This window comes from Aythya marila, assembly GCF_965140915.1.
Source record: "Aythya marila genome assembly, chromosome: 4".
Lineage (NCBI taxonomy): Eukaryota > Metazoa > Chordata > Aves > Anseriformes > Anatidae > Aythya > Aythya marila.
In genome coordinates, this window is record NC_139045.1 from 34,001,995 (window position 1) to 34,021,522 (window position 19,528).

Here is a 19,528-nt window from a genome sequence, read left to right on the forward strand (position 1 = left end):
GAACAGCAGCATTTTCACTTACTTTTCAGAATTAAATTTAACATGGTTGTCTGCATCGCCTGTCTGTAACTCCCCCCGTTTTATTTTGCAGAGTGAGGAAAAAGCCTTTTTAACAAAATGTCTGATCAGCTGCAGCTTTGTAAAATGGCTTTTTTGGGTAGTAAGAACGGAAATTACATCTTGAAGAATGGATGTCAGCATCCACGTAACTTGATGCACCAGAGGATGAAAAATCCTTCAGTCGTGTTTCATTGTTTGAATGAGCTTTTTTAAGAGCTTAGTAATAGAAAAGTAAGAAATAGGATTGGAAGGGAGGCTGAAGGGTCTTCTCGTCTGTCCTGTCTCTTGAGACAGAAGCAGTTTTAGTGAAACCTCTCCTGACAAACATTTGTCTCACCTCTTCCTTATAACCTTCAATGATAGTAACTCCGGTGTTTCTCTATGTAATCCACGCTAATACTTCAGATAATTAGGAAGTTTTTGTAAACTATATGTGCATAGTGGAACAACAGAATTTTAAATTAAATTTTATTAGCGCTAGCACATTTTTATTTGCGTATCTAATCCTTTTATTAAAAAATTCAACCCACACCAGTTGGTCTGGATATTTGCAGGCATAGCTAAATTAAGAAATTATTGAAAACAGAAATACATGCTGTAGACGAGTTAATGAAATGGTGTTCAGCTCTCTGAAGGAGAAGTTATGAAAGTTACATGAAGATCTCTGATGATCTCTGCAGATCTCCTGGCTGTGTCGATGCTGAAATCAGCCAGGAGAAACCTTCCCTCATTGTATCATGGAAATGACACCAAACTGATGTTCAGATTTTGCACTTCCTGCTGGATTCAGTACCTCCTGCGGTAGCAAAGGATTGTGTTCGTGTTTTGACGGTGACAGTCAGAGAGCACCTGTTGGAAAGGGCACCCTCAAGCTCCAGCGTATGAGTGGGAACGCTTTTATATAGCAGTCTCTTGGGTTTTCCCTAACAAACAAGCTTTTCTTTTGGATCTTGGGATGAGCCAGCTCCTCAGAGTTCAAGGTACCGTGCCGGTAAGGAAGTGTTGGAAACAACAGGCTATTGTTGCGCTTGGGTGTGCATTGTCCTGAGCGCTGGGCGTCTGTATCCTGCCTCGCAGCACAACGAGCTCAGGCACTGCCGGTGGCTCTGGGCAGGCAGCCCCAGTTTCAAGGAAACAGTCAAGCACTAATGGCCCCCGGCACCAGCAGTAGTTCCAGGACAACAGCAGTGCTGCCGCTCGGGAGGTTTTTCTTAAATTCTGGGTTTTGAAGAGTTGGTAAAAGGGTACAGAGGTAGTTCTGTGGGGAATCTGGGGCACTGTGAGAAGCAGCAGGGAGCGCTTGCTTTGAACACTTACCAGGAGGGAGCAGCACGGGGCGCTGAGCTGGGGTGGAAGTAAACATCTCAATAATGGAGCAGAGAGGTGAGGCGAGGTGGAGGCTGCTCAGAAAGGATCCTGAGACTGCAGTAAAGGAGCTATATTGAAGGGAAGAGGCATTAGGAATTGATGATGGCAGGGAAAAAGATTTGAGAAGATGGACTTGGGACGAGGGATGGACTGAGATGGGTGTTAAGAAGGACCAAGATAAACTAGTATTTACTGATGCCAGCAAAAGGGATGTTGTAATAGTTAAGACAGAAGGGTTTAAGAGTCCAGACAAGAGTTTTAGCTGCGTACAAATAGATAAGAAAGAATGTATTTGAGAGCACTTACTCTGAAAGAGCTGCAATCATTTAGATTTAATTCATTATTTGTTGACTTTTAAGATTATTTTACTTAACATTTCCTTGCCGTTGCTCCATGTTCAGTCCATCTGAATGTACAAGGAAGGCTTTCAGTTAACTGATACCTTGCATAGGGTTTTAAATGCAAGGCTGTTGTTTTGTCTCTGCATTGCACTGTGTTTAATGTGGAACTGATGTGTATGACCTGTGCTGGTTTTGAGGCAAATCCCGGGATCACAGTGATCCTGCCTGCCCTAAGACTCCAAGCTGTGCTGCCGGGCAGGGCACCATCTCTCTCCTCCTGGTTGGTGCTGGGAGCAGAGATAAAAGGAGCACCCCTGTTGGGAGATTCTCTCCTTCTTCAGCCTATATCCCTGCTGACAATTCCTGTTTCTCCAGATGTGAGCTCAGGGCATGGAAAACTAGCCAAAGTCAAAAAGGGAGCTTGTTTCAGTGTCACATAATGCAGCTAAGGTGAGCTTAGCCTCTGGGGTTGACACTGATTGCAGGTACAAACCACGATACTGAAGGAGCAAAAGGGTAAATGAAGTAAAGCTAGCCTGCACTGCCTCTTCTGGATATGTTGTACACTGAGCAGGAGAGAAGCATTGTGCAGAAATATATTTTTATCTGGACAAAAGTTTAACCTAAAATATGTTCAGAGCATAAAAGGAATAAACATTTTAACTGTCTATGGAAATCAGTGGGAAATACTGCTCAGACTTCAAAAAATTAAGAACAGTCAATGAGCTATTGGAAGGAAGTGGGTGATGGACTTCTCCCCCTTCCCCCCCCGCCCTTTTTTTTTTTTTTTTTTTTTTTACTTAATTGTCTTACTTTTATTCTTCTATTTCCTGTTCTATCCTCACACTGTAGGATAATTTTGCTGGGTTGGGAGCAGGACTTTCTGCCTACTTAGATACCCATGCTTCATGTGGCAATGTTGAGAAGGCAACCCGCAGGGTTCGGCCAGCATCTCTGCCAGGAGTGGAAGCACGCTAGCGTTGTTGTCTTCCAAGAATGCTTAGCAAAGAAAAGTAGGGAGGGACAGTTTTAAAGGGGAAAAATAATTAAAAAAAAAAAAAAAAAAAAAAAAGAGAGGAAGGGTAATCATTAAGAGAAATATTGATAGCAATGAGAGAGAAGTGTTCCATGAGGCTCTGTGTTTTTTGTCTAACTGGGTACATATTTGTAGTACTGTTTCAGAACTAGCCAAGAGAGAGGACGAGGATCTTAAGAAAGTATCAAAGCAGCGAAGCCAAAGGGATTTGACTAGATTAGGTTGTTCAAAATGGATTGACTGCATTTCGAGTTGAGGCGCAGCCAGGGTGTGTACAAGGACTCAAAAGCTTAGGAGAGCTCCAGGTCTGCTAATTTTAGGCATTGACAGGGAGGTTTCTTTTGATTAGCAAATGCAATGCAGAACATGAACTGCAAACCTGCAGGTGATAAGTGATTCATCTAAGGTATAGTATAAATAAACTTCTGGAATGTTTAATCAGCACCTACTGCAATAACTGGGATGTTTTATGCCTATCTGTGTAGAGGCAGATAGAAATGCAGGTTACTGGACACTGACACTTATAGATGCACACTAAAGCAACAACAACAAAAAAGAATTTAAATGTTTCTTCTGTTCCTTTTGCCAGTGTAACAATGCTGCAGGCAGTGAGGTCTTTCCTAAGGTCCTGGTGATTTCTGTGCACATTTCACTTGCAAACTTTTGAGATACTGCTTCTGCTTTGATTGCCTGTCAAGCCAGGCTTATGCTGGCTTTTCACAGTTTCTACACTAACTTGTTTTTTGTGCTGCTTGTCTTCACAGCCCGAAAGTCCAAAAAGCTGGGGAAATTGAAAGGGATGCACGAGGAACAGCCACAGCAGCGGCAGCAGCCACCACCCCAAAGCCCTGAGGAAGGAACGACGTACATCGCTCCAGTAACTGAGCCCTCTGTAAACACAGCACTTGTCCCCCACATGTCTGCTATCTCACCAGCACTTACTCCCTCTCCTGTTAAGATCCTTGAAAGCATTGAACCGGAGATTGTGTATGCAGGATACGACAGTTCAAAACCAGACACAGCAGAGTACCTGCTTTCCACCTTAAACCGCCTGGCTGGCAAGCAGATGATTCAGGTGGTAAAGTGGGCAAAGATACTTCCAGGTAGGACCATGAGGTATTTGGTTGAAATTTCCATTAAGTTTTCTAGATTAATGAACAAGTTGCATCTTTAGTCTGTGGGCTGAGTTGAAAGCCCTCATGGTGGGGAATGACATGAACATCTAAGAGATTGTTGTGTTTTGTTTCTTTTTAATTTATATAATGTTTGTTTCATGTGTTTGTGATTTGATATTTTAGAAGCTTTCATTCCAAATAATAGCCTCTTAAGAAGAAAGCATGTTTTGTCACTGAAATAAAAAATTACTTTTTTTTTTTTTTTTTTCTTCAGAAATGTACTTTGTAGGAGTGTTGCTCTTGTTCTTGACTTCAGTACTAGAAAAATACCAAGTGATGTATTTTCAGTGCTGGTTTCACCAACCCTTATAAAGCACAACATAGTTCATGGGTATTTTCTGGTTTGATCTCTAGGATTTAGAAACTTGCCTCTCGAGGACCAAATTACTTTAATTCAGTATTCGTGGATGTGTCTGTCATCGTTTGCCTTGAGTTGGAGATCATATAAACATACAAACAGCCAGTTCCTCTACTTTGCTCCAGACCTGATCTTTGATGAGTAAGTATTTCTTAATGGTCCTTTTCAATGCAAACTTGAAGGATTACTCTTCTTTATTTGGTTTTCAGTCTAAGAAAATTTCAGCTAATCCCAGTTTAAGAAGTAGCTAAAAAGATTTTTCAGTGACTCAGTTTTCAATTGGCAAAGCTGTATTACCACCATCCTCTTCTTAAGTATGTGGATGCATTCACAAACTGGGAACAACTTGCTGGCTTCAAATATGACTGATACACTACCAAGATTTATAGAAAAAACATTTTCTGGTATCTACTGGAGCTTGGAAAAATATCTAGCTTCAAGGAAATGTGAATGTTTAAATTGCCAGTTTTTTTCAGAGCAGACATATAATAGTGCTTTTGTTAGAATATACAGCTGTTCAATGAGTTTTCTTGACAGTCTTAATTACCCTTCTTTGCAATCATGAAAGAAGCCAAAATGTTTTTTCAGTAATGAAACATAACTTCTTTTATGATACATTCAGAGAAAAAGAAGGATCAACCAAGGAACCATTCCTTCTGAGTATGTGTGTTCCTTCATATTTCAAGTTTGTGTTTTAGTGCTTTGCCTTTGATGAGTATAATTTAATTTCTGTTCCATTCGCCTAGTGTTTATTCCAAGACGGTAAAGTCATAACGTAAATGAATACACAGGCAGTCAAACTGCAGTCACGTCATGTGCTCATCCCAGAAGGTATTTTTCCTAGAGGTAAAAATGAGACACAATCAATAGGATATGGATGCTCTTGAAGGAAAAACAAAACAAGAATGAATAAAAAAATAACTTACTACTAATCTCCTGAAGCATTTTTAAGTGTTTATTTCTTGGAGAAGATGCTTTGTCTCTGTCCATCTTTAACATTTTTTCTTTCATATAAGAATTCCTAAATAATTAATGCATATAAGATGTGGTCCCAAAGCAGGAAGATTTTTTGTGAGTGTTTTTTTTTTGTTTGCTCATTTTTTGTTGTTTGCTCCCCCCACCGGGGAATGGCAGTTCACTGCATGTGGTTGAAAATATATTGCTAGACCATTCTCCTTGTTGAAAGCATTTCCGCTATGACTTGGGACATTAAAGAATTACCACAGAAAAAAAGTATCTGTATCTAAAGCTAACTCAAACTGTGAAACTGTGAAGAATTGAAAAAGTTCAATTCTTCTGTGAAAATGCAGACCTAAAAGTTTGAACACAGAAGTAGTTTTCCCTCTTCTGAAGAAATCAGTTGGGGGGGAGGGTGTCAAAATTTGTTGGACAGGGAAGTCAATCCCACTTGGAAATAAGTGTATGTACATTGCTAGTAGTCTTGATACTGCAGCTAGAAGCAGCTTCCAGAATTTGAGACCAATTGTGAGTTTTATTTTGCAAGATTTGAAGTAGGTGCCTGCAGAATTATACTGATGCTGAGATTAGGATCTAGTCAGGAAAAGGACTGCAAGAAAGAAATTTCATAATGAAATGGTGAGGTAGCTGAGAAGTGCCCACAGCGACTCTGGAGTCTTCATCTTCGGTGATTTCTAAACTTTGACTGGGCAAAGCCCTGAGCAGCAAGCCTCAAGCATTGCTCCAGGCATTAGCCCTGCTGTGAGCAGGGGGTTGACTTGAGAACTCCAGAGATGCATTCCAACATAAGTTATTTTGTGATTCTAAGTTTAATAAAAGCAACTTTTTCCCAGTTTTGACATAAGATCAGAGGAGAATTGCTGGAATTATACATGTCAACCAATACAGTTCAGTATAGAAAACATTCAGGTAAGCACAAAACCTAATAAACAGTTTTGAAAGATTGAAGATTGAGAATGGAAGTGTCATGCAGTATTAAAATGTGTATATAAATATTCCTGTATGGAATTCAGGGTCATTTTGACAGGTTAATCTCTCAGGTGCTCAGGTGAGCAAAACAAGATTGAATCTGGCAAACTTGGTAAAACATGAGCAAGTGTAAGAACAGTTTTTCAAACAAGCAGGGCAAAAAGCATAAGTAGTCAATGACAATTCCAGTGCAATTCTTGTACAAGTGATTTTTCAGTGCCCATGTTTCATATCATTTTATTTCATCTTCAATATCACTACTTCAGGAAGTAGGTTACCTCATTTTTTTCACTGCATTTACCTTGTCTGTCTGTAATAGGGTTTAACCTTACTGCTTCATTTTATATCTATTCCCATTTGTGAAAATATACTGGTTCGAAGCTTCGCTCTGGAATTGCTGAAGGCTTGTCCTACACAGGCCTTTATTTCTGTGCCACAGGGTTTATCAGACCTCCCTAAGATTCACTTGATGTAACTTTTTGAGTATTTTATCCCCACTGGCATTTTAGGACTTCTATTAGTTGATGCAGAATGAAAGGGAGATGCTTGAAAATGACTTTTCCTTCTGCTGGCTTGAGAGAATTGTGTTTCTATTAACACTAGGCCAAGATTTTCTTGTTATTTCTTCATATTGTGTCTGGAGAGGTCATTTCCTGTCCCTGGGCAAGAAGTAATTAGGAGGGTCCCTTGCCAGTATGCTACCCAGAGGGGTTCAGCATTTTTCTTCAATGAACAGTTAAGAAAGAGTGAAAGTAGAGGTTGGCATTAGCAGAATTATGTTGCTTTGTTTTGCATTAAATGAATTTTCCGTTTACTCTTAACTACTGTGAATAAAAGGAAGCCATAAGGTTTCTGGAAGACCATGATACATTATATTGTTTTCTTTCTTGTTCTGAAGGCCTGTAAACAAGACAAGTAACAAATGAGAATCTCTGCTGCTAATAGCAGTTAAAGGCACCTCTGATTGCGTAAATGCAGAGCAAAATGCCTCCCCAATAAATACACAGCTTGACTTCCTGTTAGGCGCATGCAAGGCTGGAAATATTTGACCACCTTCGTTTGGTCAGGTTATATATCTAATTAAGTGTACTGTTTGTCTTCGTGGATCATGCATATGTTCCATTGCTTTAATTGGGTTTAAGCAAACGCCAAGATGTGAACTGAGGGGTAAGAAAATGGCCACGCAACCACTCAACCATTCAGCTGGTTGCAGAAATGCCAGAAAACAGGCTGAAGGGGGGTATACAATAAAATAGAATAAACCAATGTATTTTATGTTGTGTGTATGTAAGTTACCTTACCATATGTGGTTTTTTAATCCATTACTTTCATAACATAGTTGTAATCAAAGCTAGTATGCTGTAGTTATAGCTTGAGTAAGCTATAGCCATGTAAAACTGTAAAGCTCTGTTGTATACGTGACACCACATAATTCCTGTTACAGGTAAACACTCTTATAGGATGAATGTTTCATATGTAATAACACTTAAAGGATGCTGCCATTACTTTCTTAAGGTTGCAAACTTAAATCCTAGAAGTTGCAAAATCCTAAAATTAAGATAGTCTGTATGAAACTGTAATTTGAGCCCTTTGGGTCTGTGCTTTAAAAACTGTATCTATAACCAAACCTTTAAGTTGTTATCCCTTATTTTTCCCATGTGACTTCTTCCTTTTGTATTGATTGGGTTGGATGGGTTGTAGGGATGATAGAGGATTATGTAGTGAGAGATTTGGGTTTTTTCTTCACTTGTTGCAGTTGAAAAAGTGATCTAGGGATTCAGGAGAACAGAGAGATATTAATTGGGAAGATTTTCTTAAAACATGGTAAAAGACTTCAAGACCCTAAGTTATGAGGCATTTCAGGTTCCTACTGTGAAGTAACAGAAATCCCACCTAAATAAATAAATAAATAAATAAATAAATAAATCGCTAGTGTTTATTTAACTCGAAGGGGAAAAAATTCTCTCAAGACTTAACCAAAGATTTTTAGCTGAAGTTTTCTAATCTAATTCAACCTAAGGCAGGCATATGCATGAACAATTTCAGTCCAGAACATTAAATTTGTAAAATTATACACAACTGAAAGCAGGAAACTGAAAGAGTTCTGCTTGAAACGGGTGCAAGAATAAAGCAAGAGATGCAGCACAATATTTTTTTTAACACTGAAATGAAGAGTTCCTATGGGGAACAGCCTAAAACATGATTTTTAAGACATTATCATAGAAGGTGGGAAAGTTGGTTTCAAATTCCCGTGGACTCTCCCTTACTGAATGAATTAATCACTGAACTAATAGTTAAAAGAGCGTTTCTCTGGCTGCTGTCTTTTGAAGGAGAAGTCCCCAACATTTTGGAAAAGAGATGGCACAACAGTATAGGTCCTAGAAGAAATCTGATGAGCTGAACCTTTAAATAGCAGGAGTTTGCACTGCAGAAGTCAGATGCCTAAATCCCAGAGAAAAGCAAGGGATGCTCCTTTTTGTGGCCATTTCTGTGATGGTTTGGGGCAGTTTCTCTTCACCCATACATTAAGTTAAGGCATCAGCTAACCTTTTAGAGGCTCAGTGAGGAAAAATAGCACTGACAGGTGCAGCAGTTCCAGCAGAAGCCCAGCAGGAGCTGAGACATGGTGTGGCGGGGATCCTCTCTCCCATAATGTGGAAAACCATTGGCAGTGCTGGGATGGGAGCTGCCTTTGGGGCCACAGCTTACGCTCCCAACATGTCCCAGAGGCCAGAAACTGCATCGCTCACAGCAAGCTTATCCAGCTCTTTCCTTAAGGGTGGGAATGTTGGCATTTTGTGTCTGCGCAGGGCAAAAATCCTTGCTGATGGCATTGCTGATGAATATTAAAGATCAGGCCATGCGTCCTCTTCGGCACACTGTACTGCAGCTTCTTAGTTTCTGCTGGTGTAAAGAAACCAGACCTGCTACGTGATGCTGAAGTTCTGCTGCAATTCTTTATTCTTCTTTCAGTTTGAGGTTTTACATAGTCTCTTTGTTGACTTGTAAATTCTTGAGGTCTCTTGAAGAAGGGACTGAAGCTCCAAAATATTTTACTATTTTTAAGAAATCTATTCGAATTGTCATATTTACCATTCCAGCCTTAGCTGGCTGTAAAATGGCAATGATATGGAATAATGTGAAAAGGTTCAGTAATACTGAGACATCATGATGAGACATTTTTGTATGTCGAAGAAAAGTATGGCATCAATATTTCAACAGTATTTTGCAAATGCACTGAATGACTAATGTTGTGTGTATTCTGACTCCTTTGATTTTCTTGGTTTGTCATTTGCAGCACCAAGAGTAAGTCATAGGTGCATAAGCATACAGGTTTTGAATTTTCTAGCCATTTTACTTTGTTCTAACTGTCGTAATATTTTTACAGATTTTTACATTTCTCAAGCACTTGAGTTCTTGCCTGATTAAAAATAGTACCAGGCACTGCATGAAGTACCCCAAATTATTAAAGTGAACTTGAAAAACCAAGTCTAAAAACTGAGGACAGTTTTCATGAACATTTAGATCAGCGGTGTCTTTCCCCCAAGCCTCATCTCTGAAATTACTGTATTGTGTCATATGCAGTTGAATCCCTTAAAATAAACAAGTTTACAGTAGAGGCAGCAGTTTATTGAATGCTGCAGACAAAACATGAAGAGGAGAAGAGGTTTTAACTGATAAAGAAAAACTTAAGGTTATGGATTAATGAAGTAAGAAGTAGATGTCATTCCTTTCATTATTGCCATTTTGGGCAATTGTGGAGCTACTGGCTTCTTTTCTAGGTTGTAGTGTGGTATCAAAGGCATTTTCGTTGTAAAACCAAAACATCTCCTTCAGATATCTTTAAATAACATAATGTATGTAACCCAGCTCTATGTATGTAATGCAGTTTAACAAACTAACAGAGGTTATTACAAAATAGTATAAATCCTTCCTTTAAAGCACAAAATTTAACTTTCTATAAAAATGTATTTTTTCAAGGATCTTTCATGCTATGCCTTTGGTAATTCCTCCAACTGTGAAGTTTAAAAATTTAGAAGCAGAGAGAGGTTGATACTAGCAATAGAGGAAAAATAGAGAATATATTTTTCAAATGAGAACATTGATGTATAGCAAATGAGGTAGAGAGAGGCAGAAAAACAGCTTCAGGATGTGGGGATTTCTGTGAAGATTCAGTTCTGACGTTGTCTTGGGATGTGGATGGGCAGAGGATTTTGTGATGTTGAAGGAAGTAATGAAATTAAAGTAAGAGTAAAGATCTTGCATGGCTGAATAAATAGGATTTTATTTAAAATCTGCATTTATTAATAATGCATATTTTATTAGTAAAGAACATGTTCATTGCATTTTCATTACATTCCTAATATCCTAGCATAATATACTTGTGGAAGCTGAGACCGTTAGGGTATTGTGTTGTGTAACAAAGTGCAAGGAGGCAGCTGCCTCTGTGTGACTTTTTGGTGCCAAAGCCCGTAAGTCTTTCAGGTATTCCGATTTCTGTAGTAACACCAGGAAAAATCAATGTAATAAAATAAGCTGAATATTTAAGAACAACAGAGGCTTTTTAACCTTATATACCTCTAGGAGGAGGATTCTTTAGATCTTCTGTGCGTGTTGATAAAGCCAGTAACTTTCATTGTGTACAAGGTGACCTTTTCCCATACCCATTTTGCAGGATGATGCCCATTAACTGTAATGGGACTTGTTTTTGTCTCTTCTGTGATTTGTTAATCCTGTCTAAATTTAGGTAAATTTTTGTCATCTTTTCAATCTAGCAGTCTCCAAATCCCTCATTTTTAATTAGTATTGCTGCAGTGATTGTTGGTATGAGTTGTTAGTGTTCATTCTTTGCTGATAAAGTGTGTGTGTGATTGCTGATCTTGTTAAAAGGTCAGCAAGCACTCCTTGATACTCTTCCCTGTAAGTTTTTTGCTTTAAATATTATTTTGAAGAGGAGTCCTGCGTTTATAAAATCTAAACTGTCAGTGTAGCAAGATGTGGATATCTTTATCAGTGATTTTTCATATATACATTGTCAGTTTTATTTACTTTCTTGTAAAGCCCAGCTCAGTTTCCAACCAGCGATGTATATTAGAGGATTTGTTTCTGTACACATCCTAACATGGTGCAGACAGACAGAAATTTGAAAAACTAGTCACATCTGTACCTGATGGACGTAACATGCTCCAGCTAGTTTTTTCAAAAGTCTCACTTCGTTTCAGCTAGTTTTTTCAGTCTCATTTTGCTTTTTCTTTGTAAACAGGTCAATGGTTGGGTAGAGCAGTAAATGCAGCCTCATTGTATAACTTTGTAAAAGCTTTGCCCTTAATGCAATTATCTAATCAATTCTTAAAATTTTAGAGTGCTTAGACATCTGTGGAAGAGAAGCTTCTGATTTTAGTTAAAGCCGTGAAATTGTAAAGGAAAATAGGAGATAAGGTGGTTTTAAGGAGATCTCTAAAAATTAAAAAACCTGTCAGAAGAAAAGTCCTTTTAGCACAGTTTCTCAATCTCTAAAACAGCCATTTGCAAAGAAAATGCGAGATCAGGACAAGGATAAAATGATAATTCTTCATTTGCCTGTTTCAGCAGTCAGCGATTTAGGTACTCTCTGAATGGGAGATTGCATTTGGACAGTTGTGCTTAATAAGCCTTCTCTATCTTTCTTCTGTGAATTTGCCTCATACCTTTTTGAATACATTTATAATCCTGACATCTAAAATGTTCTGTGGCAATCACTTCTGCAATTTAATTATGCATATTTGTTTGTTGGAGATGTTTCTAAAGCAGATACCTGATAATTTAACAGAGTAACACTTCATTCTTGTGTTTGTAGAAATAGTGGATATATTCCTTTTCATCCTGTGTATGCTATTTATCGTTTATAGATCTCTGTCAAGTCCTGTTAGTTCTTCTGTGAGCTGAAGAATCAGCTAGTCAATTTAATCTCCTCTTGTGTATCAGTTTGCTACCCCTGGCCATCCTCATCTTCTTCCTCAGTACTTATGCTGTATTAATTTTGGGAACAGACCAGAATAACACGCTGTGTTCAGAATGCAGTGGATTTATGAAGTGGTGAGATTTTGATTTCTGTCTCGCTCTTGATTCTTCTTCTCTCACCCTTTGCTGTTTCTTTTCTTTATTCTTTTTTTTTTTTTTTTTTTTTTTTTTGACCACTAATAAACACAGAGCAAGCATTTTCAAAGAACAGAAACCCAAAAAACCTGTTCCAAATTATACCTGGCTCTCCTTATTGTGTGATGTTTGTTAATTTAGAGTCAATTATTCTTTATGTATAGTGAGAGAAGATTATACTGTCTGCATTGTCTTGCAATTAGTGATTTTCACCTTCCATGTTGCCAGCCAGCCACAGTTTTGCAAGATTTTTCTGCAGTTCGTCACAGGCAGCTCCCAAATGCATTGTCTGGAGTCATCGGCAAACTCTGCCACTTCCACAGGTCTGATTTTTTTCAGATGATGTATGAGTACAGCTCTCAGCAGAGCCCCAGTGCGGAGCTCGGTGAGACTTGCCTGGTAGCCTCCATCACCTGTGAGAAATGTCCTTTTATTATTACCTTCTCCCTCCTATTTTTAAGCTGCTAATAATCCTTGAAGAGCCCTCCCCCTTATCTCTAAGCTCTCTTTAAGAGCCTTCAGGAGATCTTTTTAACAGCTTTAAAATCCACCTCTGCCGTGACTGCCTCCCCACTCACCTCCTGCTGCCGAGCGCAGTGTGCCGGAGGGCCGAGACCCGTGGTTACCCGTGCCGGCACACCGACAGACAGCGCTGCAGCCCGTGCCCAGGCTGCCTGCCCCAGTTTCCTCTGTGTGGAAACCAGGGCAGAGGAGAGGAGGAGCAGAGGGCTGGTGTTTGCTCAGGTCTCACCCCATACGGACATGGGATGCAGCTAGACCTGGCGTGTGCGAAGCATCCCCATCAAGCAGGTGCTGCCTGCATCAACCAGAGCATCCTTGTGCTGCTGGCAGAAATTAGTGAGACGTGACCTCCCTTCGCCAAAGCTGCTCTGAATTTCCTCCATTACAGTGTTTTTATTTACCTACTAGTGCCCCTCCTTCGGTCCTTTTGCTGGATGCAGGAATGCCACTTCCTAGCCTGGGGTCTCTTGAGTGCTCCCTCTCCACTCCAAGGCCCATTTTAAGGCATCAGTCACATTTGTCACCTTGTACGCCTTTTATAAGGGCAATTTAAGCAATAAGCTGTGCATTGCAGTTAGGAGTTCAGCAATTCCATATTTAAGTTACTTTACAGCTTGTGGATGGATGCCATCTTGTCTTGGTGATTTATTACTATTCATTTTACTGTATTTTTTTTTTCTAAGCCTTGTTCCGCTCATGCTTCGATCTGAAGCTCGTTCTCACACTCGCTGGCTGAAAAGGGAGACTGGTGCGGAGCCTTCCTGGACTCCTGTGTGGAGAATACTGACGCAAAGGTCTTACTTAACTTTTCTGCTATGGTCTGATCTTTCTCAGACACTTCTTTTTCATCTGATCATCTGTTGGCCCCGTGGATGCTCTGGCAGGTTTCCAGCCTGTGATGTGTTTGAAAGGGTTTGGTTATTCGTTTTTATGACTTTAGCATGAAGACTTGCCCAGCGATTTTACATGTAAGTTGGCATAATTATGCTCTCTGTCTTGTCTCAGCATGACTTCAGGACATCCACAGGGCTTTTGGGAGGGTGTCTTTTCAGTTCCCTTAAGGTCCTTGGCACGAAGGGTTAGGATAGAGAAGAGGTTTGTCCCTTTCAAGTCTCTGTTTGAACGTGATGCCGCTTTAATCTTGCTGAAGGTTGGTGAGTTGTTTGGTGGCATCTCTAAATGCCTTTCATATTCATAGTGCTTCCCTTCACCGCTCTCCTGGTGGAGTTAAATATTCATCTTCCAGATGAAAAGGCAAATTAGAAAGTAGTTTCTGCAAACTGGTATGAGAGGAAGGCATGCTTTGGCTGACTTCTGGAAAACACCAGGCTTTGCGTGACAGCTTGAGCAGAGTCTTGATTTCTGAGGCATTGTCGGTACAAGAAGAGAACTGCTGCTGCATGTGGAGTAGAGCAGTATTTATGCTGACGAACCACTGCAAGTGACAATGAGCCCTTGCATAATGGATGTATGAAACGATACCAGTGGGTACCATTTCTAGCTAACGATAACTTTCTCTGATGAACTTTAAAAGTATTTATTGTCATGTGTATGTTATCATCACTTATTATTGAATGTGGTTTTGAAAAGGCATTTTGGTAAAGGCATAATTATGTATTTTCTCATTTAAACTGTGATTTGTCTCTTTCAGAAGGCAAATGCAAACCAAAAGAGAGTATTTGGTATCAGCGTTCTATTAACTGCATAATTAACTGTTAATTGCAGCTGATACTTGAGGCTTTTTTTGCTGTTAATGTGCTTGGAATTGTAGGGTTACATAACTGGGTGATTATTAAGTTGGATTTTAACACAAGTTTTCTGCTATTGATTGGAGCTGAAGCTCTTCCTTTGCAATAATTACCCACCAAGCTGTTGCCAGCTCTTTGGCTGATAGGCACAGAGCAGGGGAGCACTTAGCTAAACCTTTAAAGCAGCTCTGACTCCTTCATATCGGTTACCTGGGGTTATATTCTCCAGGAGCACCAGCAGGAGTTTCTCAGCAGAAAACTTTGATTTTCAGAATTGGCTCCTTTAAGTTCAGTGTAAAAACTGGCAAGTTTGTATTCCTGGACTGCCATGTCTGTAGAGCTGTCTTCACATGAAGTGACCTTCCTTGCCCACCAGCGTTCAGCATTGCTCCTCCTCAGGTAGGGCATGGCAGAGGGATTTGGGGCAGTGGGAGGGGCTGAGATGACATTTGGTGGCAGGTCTTGCAGCCTACATTTATCCATAGTCAGTTTAGCCAACCACAGGGTAAGAGCTGAATTTTACAGCCAGGGGAGAGCTTTGGCTGCCTTCTTGGTCAGAGGGCGAGGCCACTGACAGTACCTAAGTTGGGATGTTTTATTTTTGTTGGCTCACTGGCAAGTTAAAGGAAAAAATGGGCACGACCCAAATTTCTGTGCAGTTGAAACTGATGACGAAACATCAGTTTTGAGAGGATTGGTTGCCTGCTTTTGCTGTTAATGCAAGGTAACATATCGTTTCCTTCCTGGTGGCTCTAAAGCTCTAAGGGTTGAAGGCAGGATGTTGAAGGGAATGTTTTCGTCTGTTTCTGCTGTGGCTTGCAGAGTGAGCAAAGGCTAGAAAGTGCTGAATAAGAAATAAGTGCTGAATGAAAAGTCATGATTGAATTTTGTCTGAATTCTGCATGTATTTTGGCTTGGATTTTGATCAGTGCAATAACTTAATGATGCTGCTCCAGCACTGCTGACTTTGGTTGCATTTATAATGGCTTCAAGACGGGAAACAGGTGTCTGGGCATAGTCCATTGAGCAGAATGATGCACAGCGTGCTTGCCAGTGTCACCGTACACAAGGCAGTGCAGTGATTGCCCCTTTGCATGGAAGAATAGGTTCGTTTTGTGCTAGGCAGTGTCATTCTGTTTCCACTGTTTCTCATGATGGAGTTGCTGAAGTAAAATAGTCCATCAGGAAAGAATAAGTTGCTGTTGTAATAATATGTTCCTGTCTTTCTTACCCCAAGAATCTCAAAACATTTTCCAGAGAAGGGAACCCCTCCAAAAGCAGGTAAGATAATTTAGTCCGAGGGCTTTTCTAATTAGGTGGCTTGAGCAGCTGAACAAGGGACTCTCTGTGAGACCATGTCCCTGGTCTTTTTCCCATTTATCTGCAGTTTGCCTGCCTTGCCAGGAGGGTGTCTGATGATGTTTCACTCCTCTCTCTGCCAAGTTCAAACTGACCCCGTCTGGCATGGTGGAAAGCATACCTTGCTTTCTGATGTTTCCAAACTTGTTTTGACCTTCAGGCCTTTGGCAGGTTTTCTTCTTGGGTTTCTTTTGCTTGTTTGTTTGCTTGCTTTTGTTGCAGTATAATGTGCTGTCTGGATTTTCCTGAAACTATTTTAGATGATGGACAAGTTTCAAATGAGTACATTTAAGTCTAGTAAAGGAAAGGCTCTTGATTATAAAATTGGAAACGGTTCCTACAGGGGAAAAAATGTAAAATCAGGAAGCACAAAGTGATCTTTGACATCAGGCTTTTGCTACAAGCGTTACTAGGTCTCTTCCTAAGTCTTTTGTGAGCAGCAGAGGCGAAGGCACTAGCTCAGCCTGCATGTTTGTTCCTTTGAGGTGCTGTGAAAGGGGGATGTCTTTGCCCAGTTTTTCTCAGCATTATCAGCATGCCACTTGAGTACTGATGAATCTTCAAAATACCCACCACAGCTTTCTTTGCTTCCCTGACTGGGAAGATGTGCAGTGGTTTTGAATAGAGCCTGTGAGAAAGTAAATAAAACATGATTTCCTTTGGTTTGCTTTGGGTCTGAGTTTTGCTTTTGAGCGAATATTCCTGGATGTGGGGGTTCCTTTATTTGGATATAGTCAGTAGAGTTACTGTTTGCCTCTTCAATGAGATTTACAATTCTCATCTTTATGATGACTTCATAAATTATAAGTTAGTTATTCGTAACAAGTGCTAGCTGTACAGCGTGCCTGTAGTGGCACAGGTCTTGGTGTGGCTGTTGGGTTTCTGTGAAGGTCGCATAACGACGTTAATGAGATATATGGCTGGTTTGGTATTTAGGATGCCTTAAATAAATCATTTTCTGCCCCTTCCCAGCATGACTGCTCAAGGCCAACGTCTCCATTGTAGTCGGGTGGCTCATCCTGAGGTGGTGTGGAGCATTGGTCCCGTTTGTGTCAGCTGCTCACCTGTTCACTTGCCCCTGTGTAAAAGTGCAGGGAGGTGGTGACCCATTTTGTGACCAGTTAATACAGGGTATTCGTGACCAAGGAGGCTGTGCACAAGCAGACTGAGGTTGGGCAAAGCGGTAGATGAGGGGAGTTGCTGTGGTTGTGTGCGGCCGCTCTCGCTGCCCCCAGTGCTGAGGCCACGGGAGAGGTCAGGCAGGGTGTGATCCAGGCATTACATTAAGCCTGTAAGGAGACACTCGGGGAACTTAAGATGGATTAACTTCAGGTGTAAAGTTTAAATCATATTATTATGAAGAAGGATTAAGCTAAACTGAGCTAATGACACCACTTCTGAATGAGTATCCACGCAGCGGATTCAGAGCTTTGGCTCCACGCCTTTTATTACTTAAATGTATTTACCTCCTTGAATGTCCCCATAAAGATACATGCCCCTGTATTCCAGATGTTCACGTGCTCCATTTTCTGTGAGCAAATATGCTGTGTCAGAGGTAAATCTGTGTTTTGTTTTGTTTTTCCCTTAACTAAATAAATACGTATTATTTTAGAAGTAGGTCAATGTAGGATTCTGCTTTACGTTCTCCCCACAGCTGTAAGGGCACTTGCGGTGACTTGGTGGTATTTATTCTTAGATAAAGCCTTCAGTAAGGAAGAAATAACTCTGCTCATGTTATGCTGATGTGCCCTGATTTCTGTGTGCTTCATCTCTCTTACTATATGAGCTGTTCCTGGGCTGTATGTTGTTGTTAGCCTCATGGTATTGGGTTATCTGATGTTAGCATCCGAATTTTCCAAAAGCTCTACACCCTCTTGTTTTACATTGTGTGGATTAAAATCTAATGCAAAGTTAAATACTGTAAAATCCCACAAAATGCTTATCTGACGTTAAACAGTCATAAACTGACATAATTTGTAGTTAGTAATAACTTGTAAATAAGTAATAAATCAACTAAATTGATTTTCAGGAAGGAAACTGACTTGAAATTTTACAGCTTTGATGTATGCTAAATAAACTGCTTAGTAACTAGTTCTGTGCATAATTTTCTCTCTCTACAAAAAATACCATCAGGTCTTCCTTGAGGGTAGACTAGGGAGATCAATATTTGCAAGTAGGTAAAGGACTAAACATTTAAAAGACAAACAAGAAAGCACCCAAACACATAAAAACTGACTTTTACCAGAATTCTTCTATTTAAACGCTCATCGCCCATAAAAGCAAAACAAATACAGAGAAAAACATCAGCGATCAAATGTAAAATGTCACAAAACATGCAGTGCAGGGTAAAAATATAAAATAAAAAAGGTTTTGAGTCAGGAGACTTCTAGGTTAGCTGTCACTGAGGGTGTTTTGCCTCACTGTTTAGTGAAAGCATGAGAAACCTGAGACAAAACCTCAAAATGTTTCATTTTATTTGCTGTGTGGCTTGTGGTATCAGCTGAAAGCTCCGGTGCTTCCCGTGTCTGTTGAGGTCAAAGGCAGGCAGGGGTGGCAGGAGCTGCTTCGCGTTCTGAGGCCGGAGAAGCTGTCTTCTGTGCCCAGGAAAGTGACGGTGGGAATTGTCTTGAATCCTGCTAGTCCTTAGGCTTCTGAGGTGTAAATTCATCCCTATTTATAAAATACAAATGTCCCTTTGGCATTTGCCTTTCGGCCTCACTGTGCATCCCTTGGAGCCTCGCGGGAGAGGTCAGTCAGGAGCCACGCATATCAGCATCCTAGAGCTGCATGTGGTTGTTTTGAGCAGAGGGAGGGGAGCAGAAGCAGGGAGATCACTCTCTGGGGTCTTTCAGGGTCTCACTGCGTGTTAGCAGTGTTCAGAGTGCGAGTGGCATCTGTAAGTCCTCTGCAGCAGCAGCGGGGGCTCTTCTCCTTGTGCCTCAGTGGAACCAGCAGCGGATGCTGCTCTTCTGAAACCGAGGGCCAAGTGGTATTTCAGTCAGCATTCAAAGGCTATTTTCTTCTATTTGTTTTCTTCCCTGCAGTCCATGATGCACAATAAAAATAAATAAACATGGCATTTACTACTACTATTAAAAAAAAAAAAAAAAGCTGGAAGTTCTTAGTCCCAAGACGAGGGTGGAGCAGGGAAAAGTGTAGAGCCCATATAACAATGGGGAGTCCGTTTTATTAGTATTGAGGAGGAAAATAAAATCTGCTCTGGCAGTAGTGAAATAAAACACCAGGAAGATTACGTAAGTCTTTGTTTGCACACAGTATGATTCTTCTCTTTCACCAGCCAATTTGTGTATTTGAAAAGCCAGTTGCTTGGTTAAAATAATTAGCTGAACTTCATCCAGTTCCTCAATTATGTGAAAAAAAATGTTTGCAGAAATACAGACAATTGTTGTTGAGCAATTAAAATAATAAAAAAGTAGTGGTCACTGAGCAATTATAGCACCTCATCTAAATACCCACAT

The 19,528-nt window shown here is 40.3% G+C and overlaps 1 protein-coding gene across 3 annotated transcripts in view; it reads left to right on the forward strand.

Moving 5' to 3' along the window:
• NR3C2 (nuclear receptor subfamily 3 group C member 2) overlaps positions 1-19,528 on the forward strand; it is a gene marked incomplete at its 5' end in the record, with an annotated part of 199,046 nt that overhangs the window by 163,383 nt on the left and 16,135 nt on the right. For all 3 annotated transcript variants that reach the window (XM_082759542.1, XM_082759543.1, XM_082759541.1), the window contains 2 exons: positions 3,570-3,908; positions 4,335-4,479. In XM_082759542.1, coding sequence (XP_082615668.1) covers positions 3,570-3,908; positions 4,335-4,479 — 484 coding nt within the window. The remainder of the gene's footprint in view (positions 1-3,569; positions 3,909-4,334; positions 4,480-19,528) is intronic.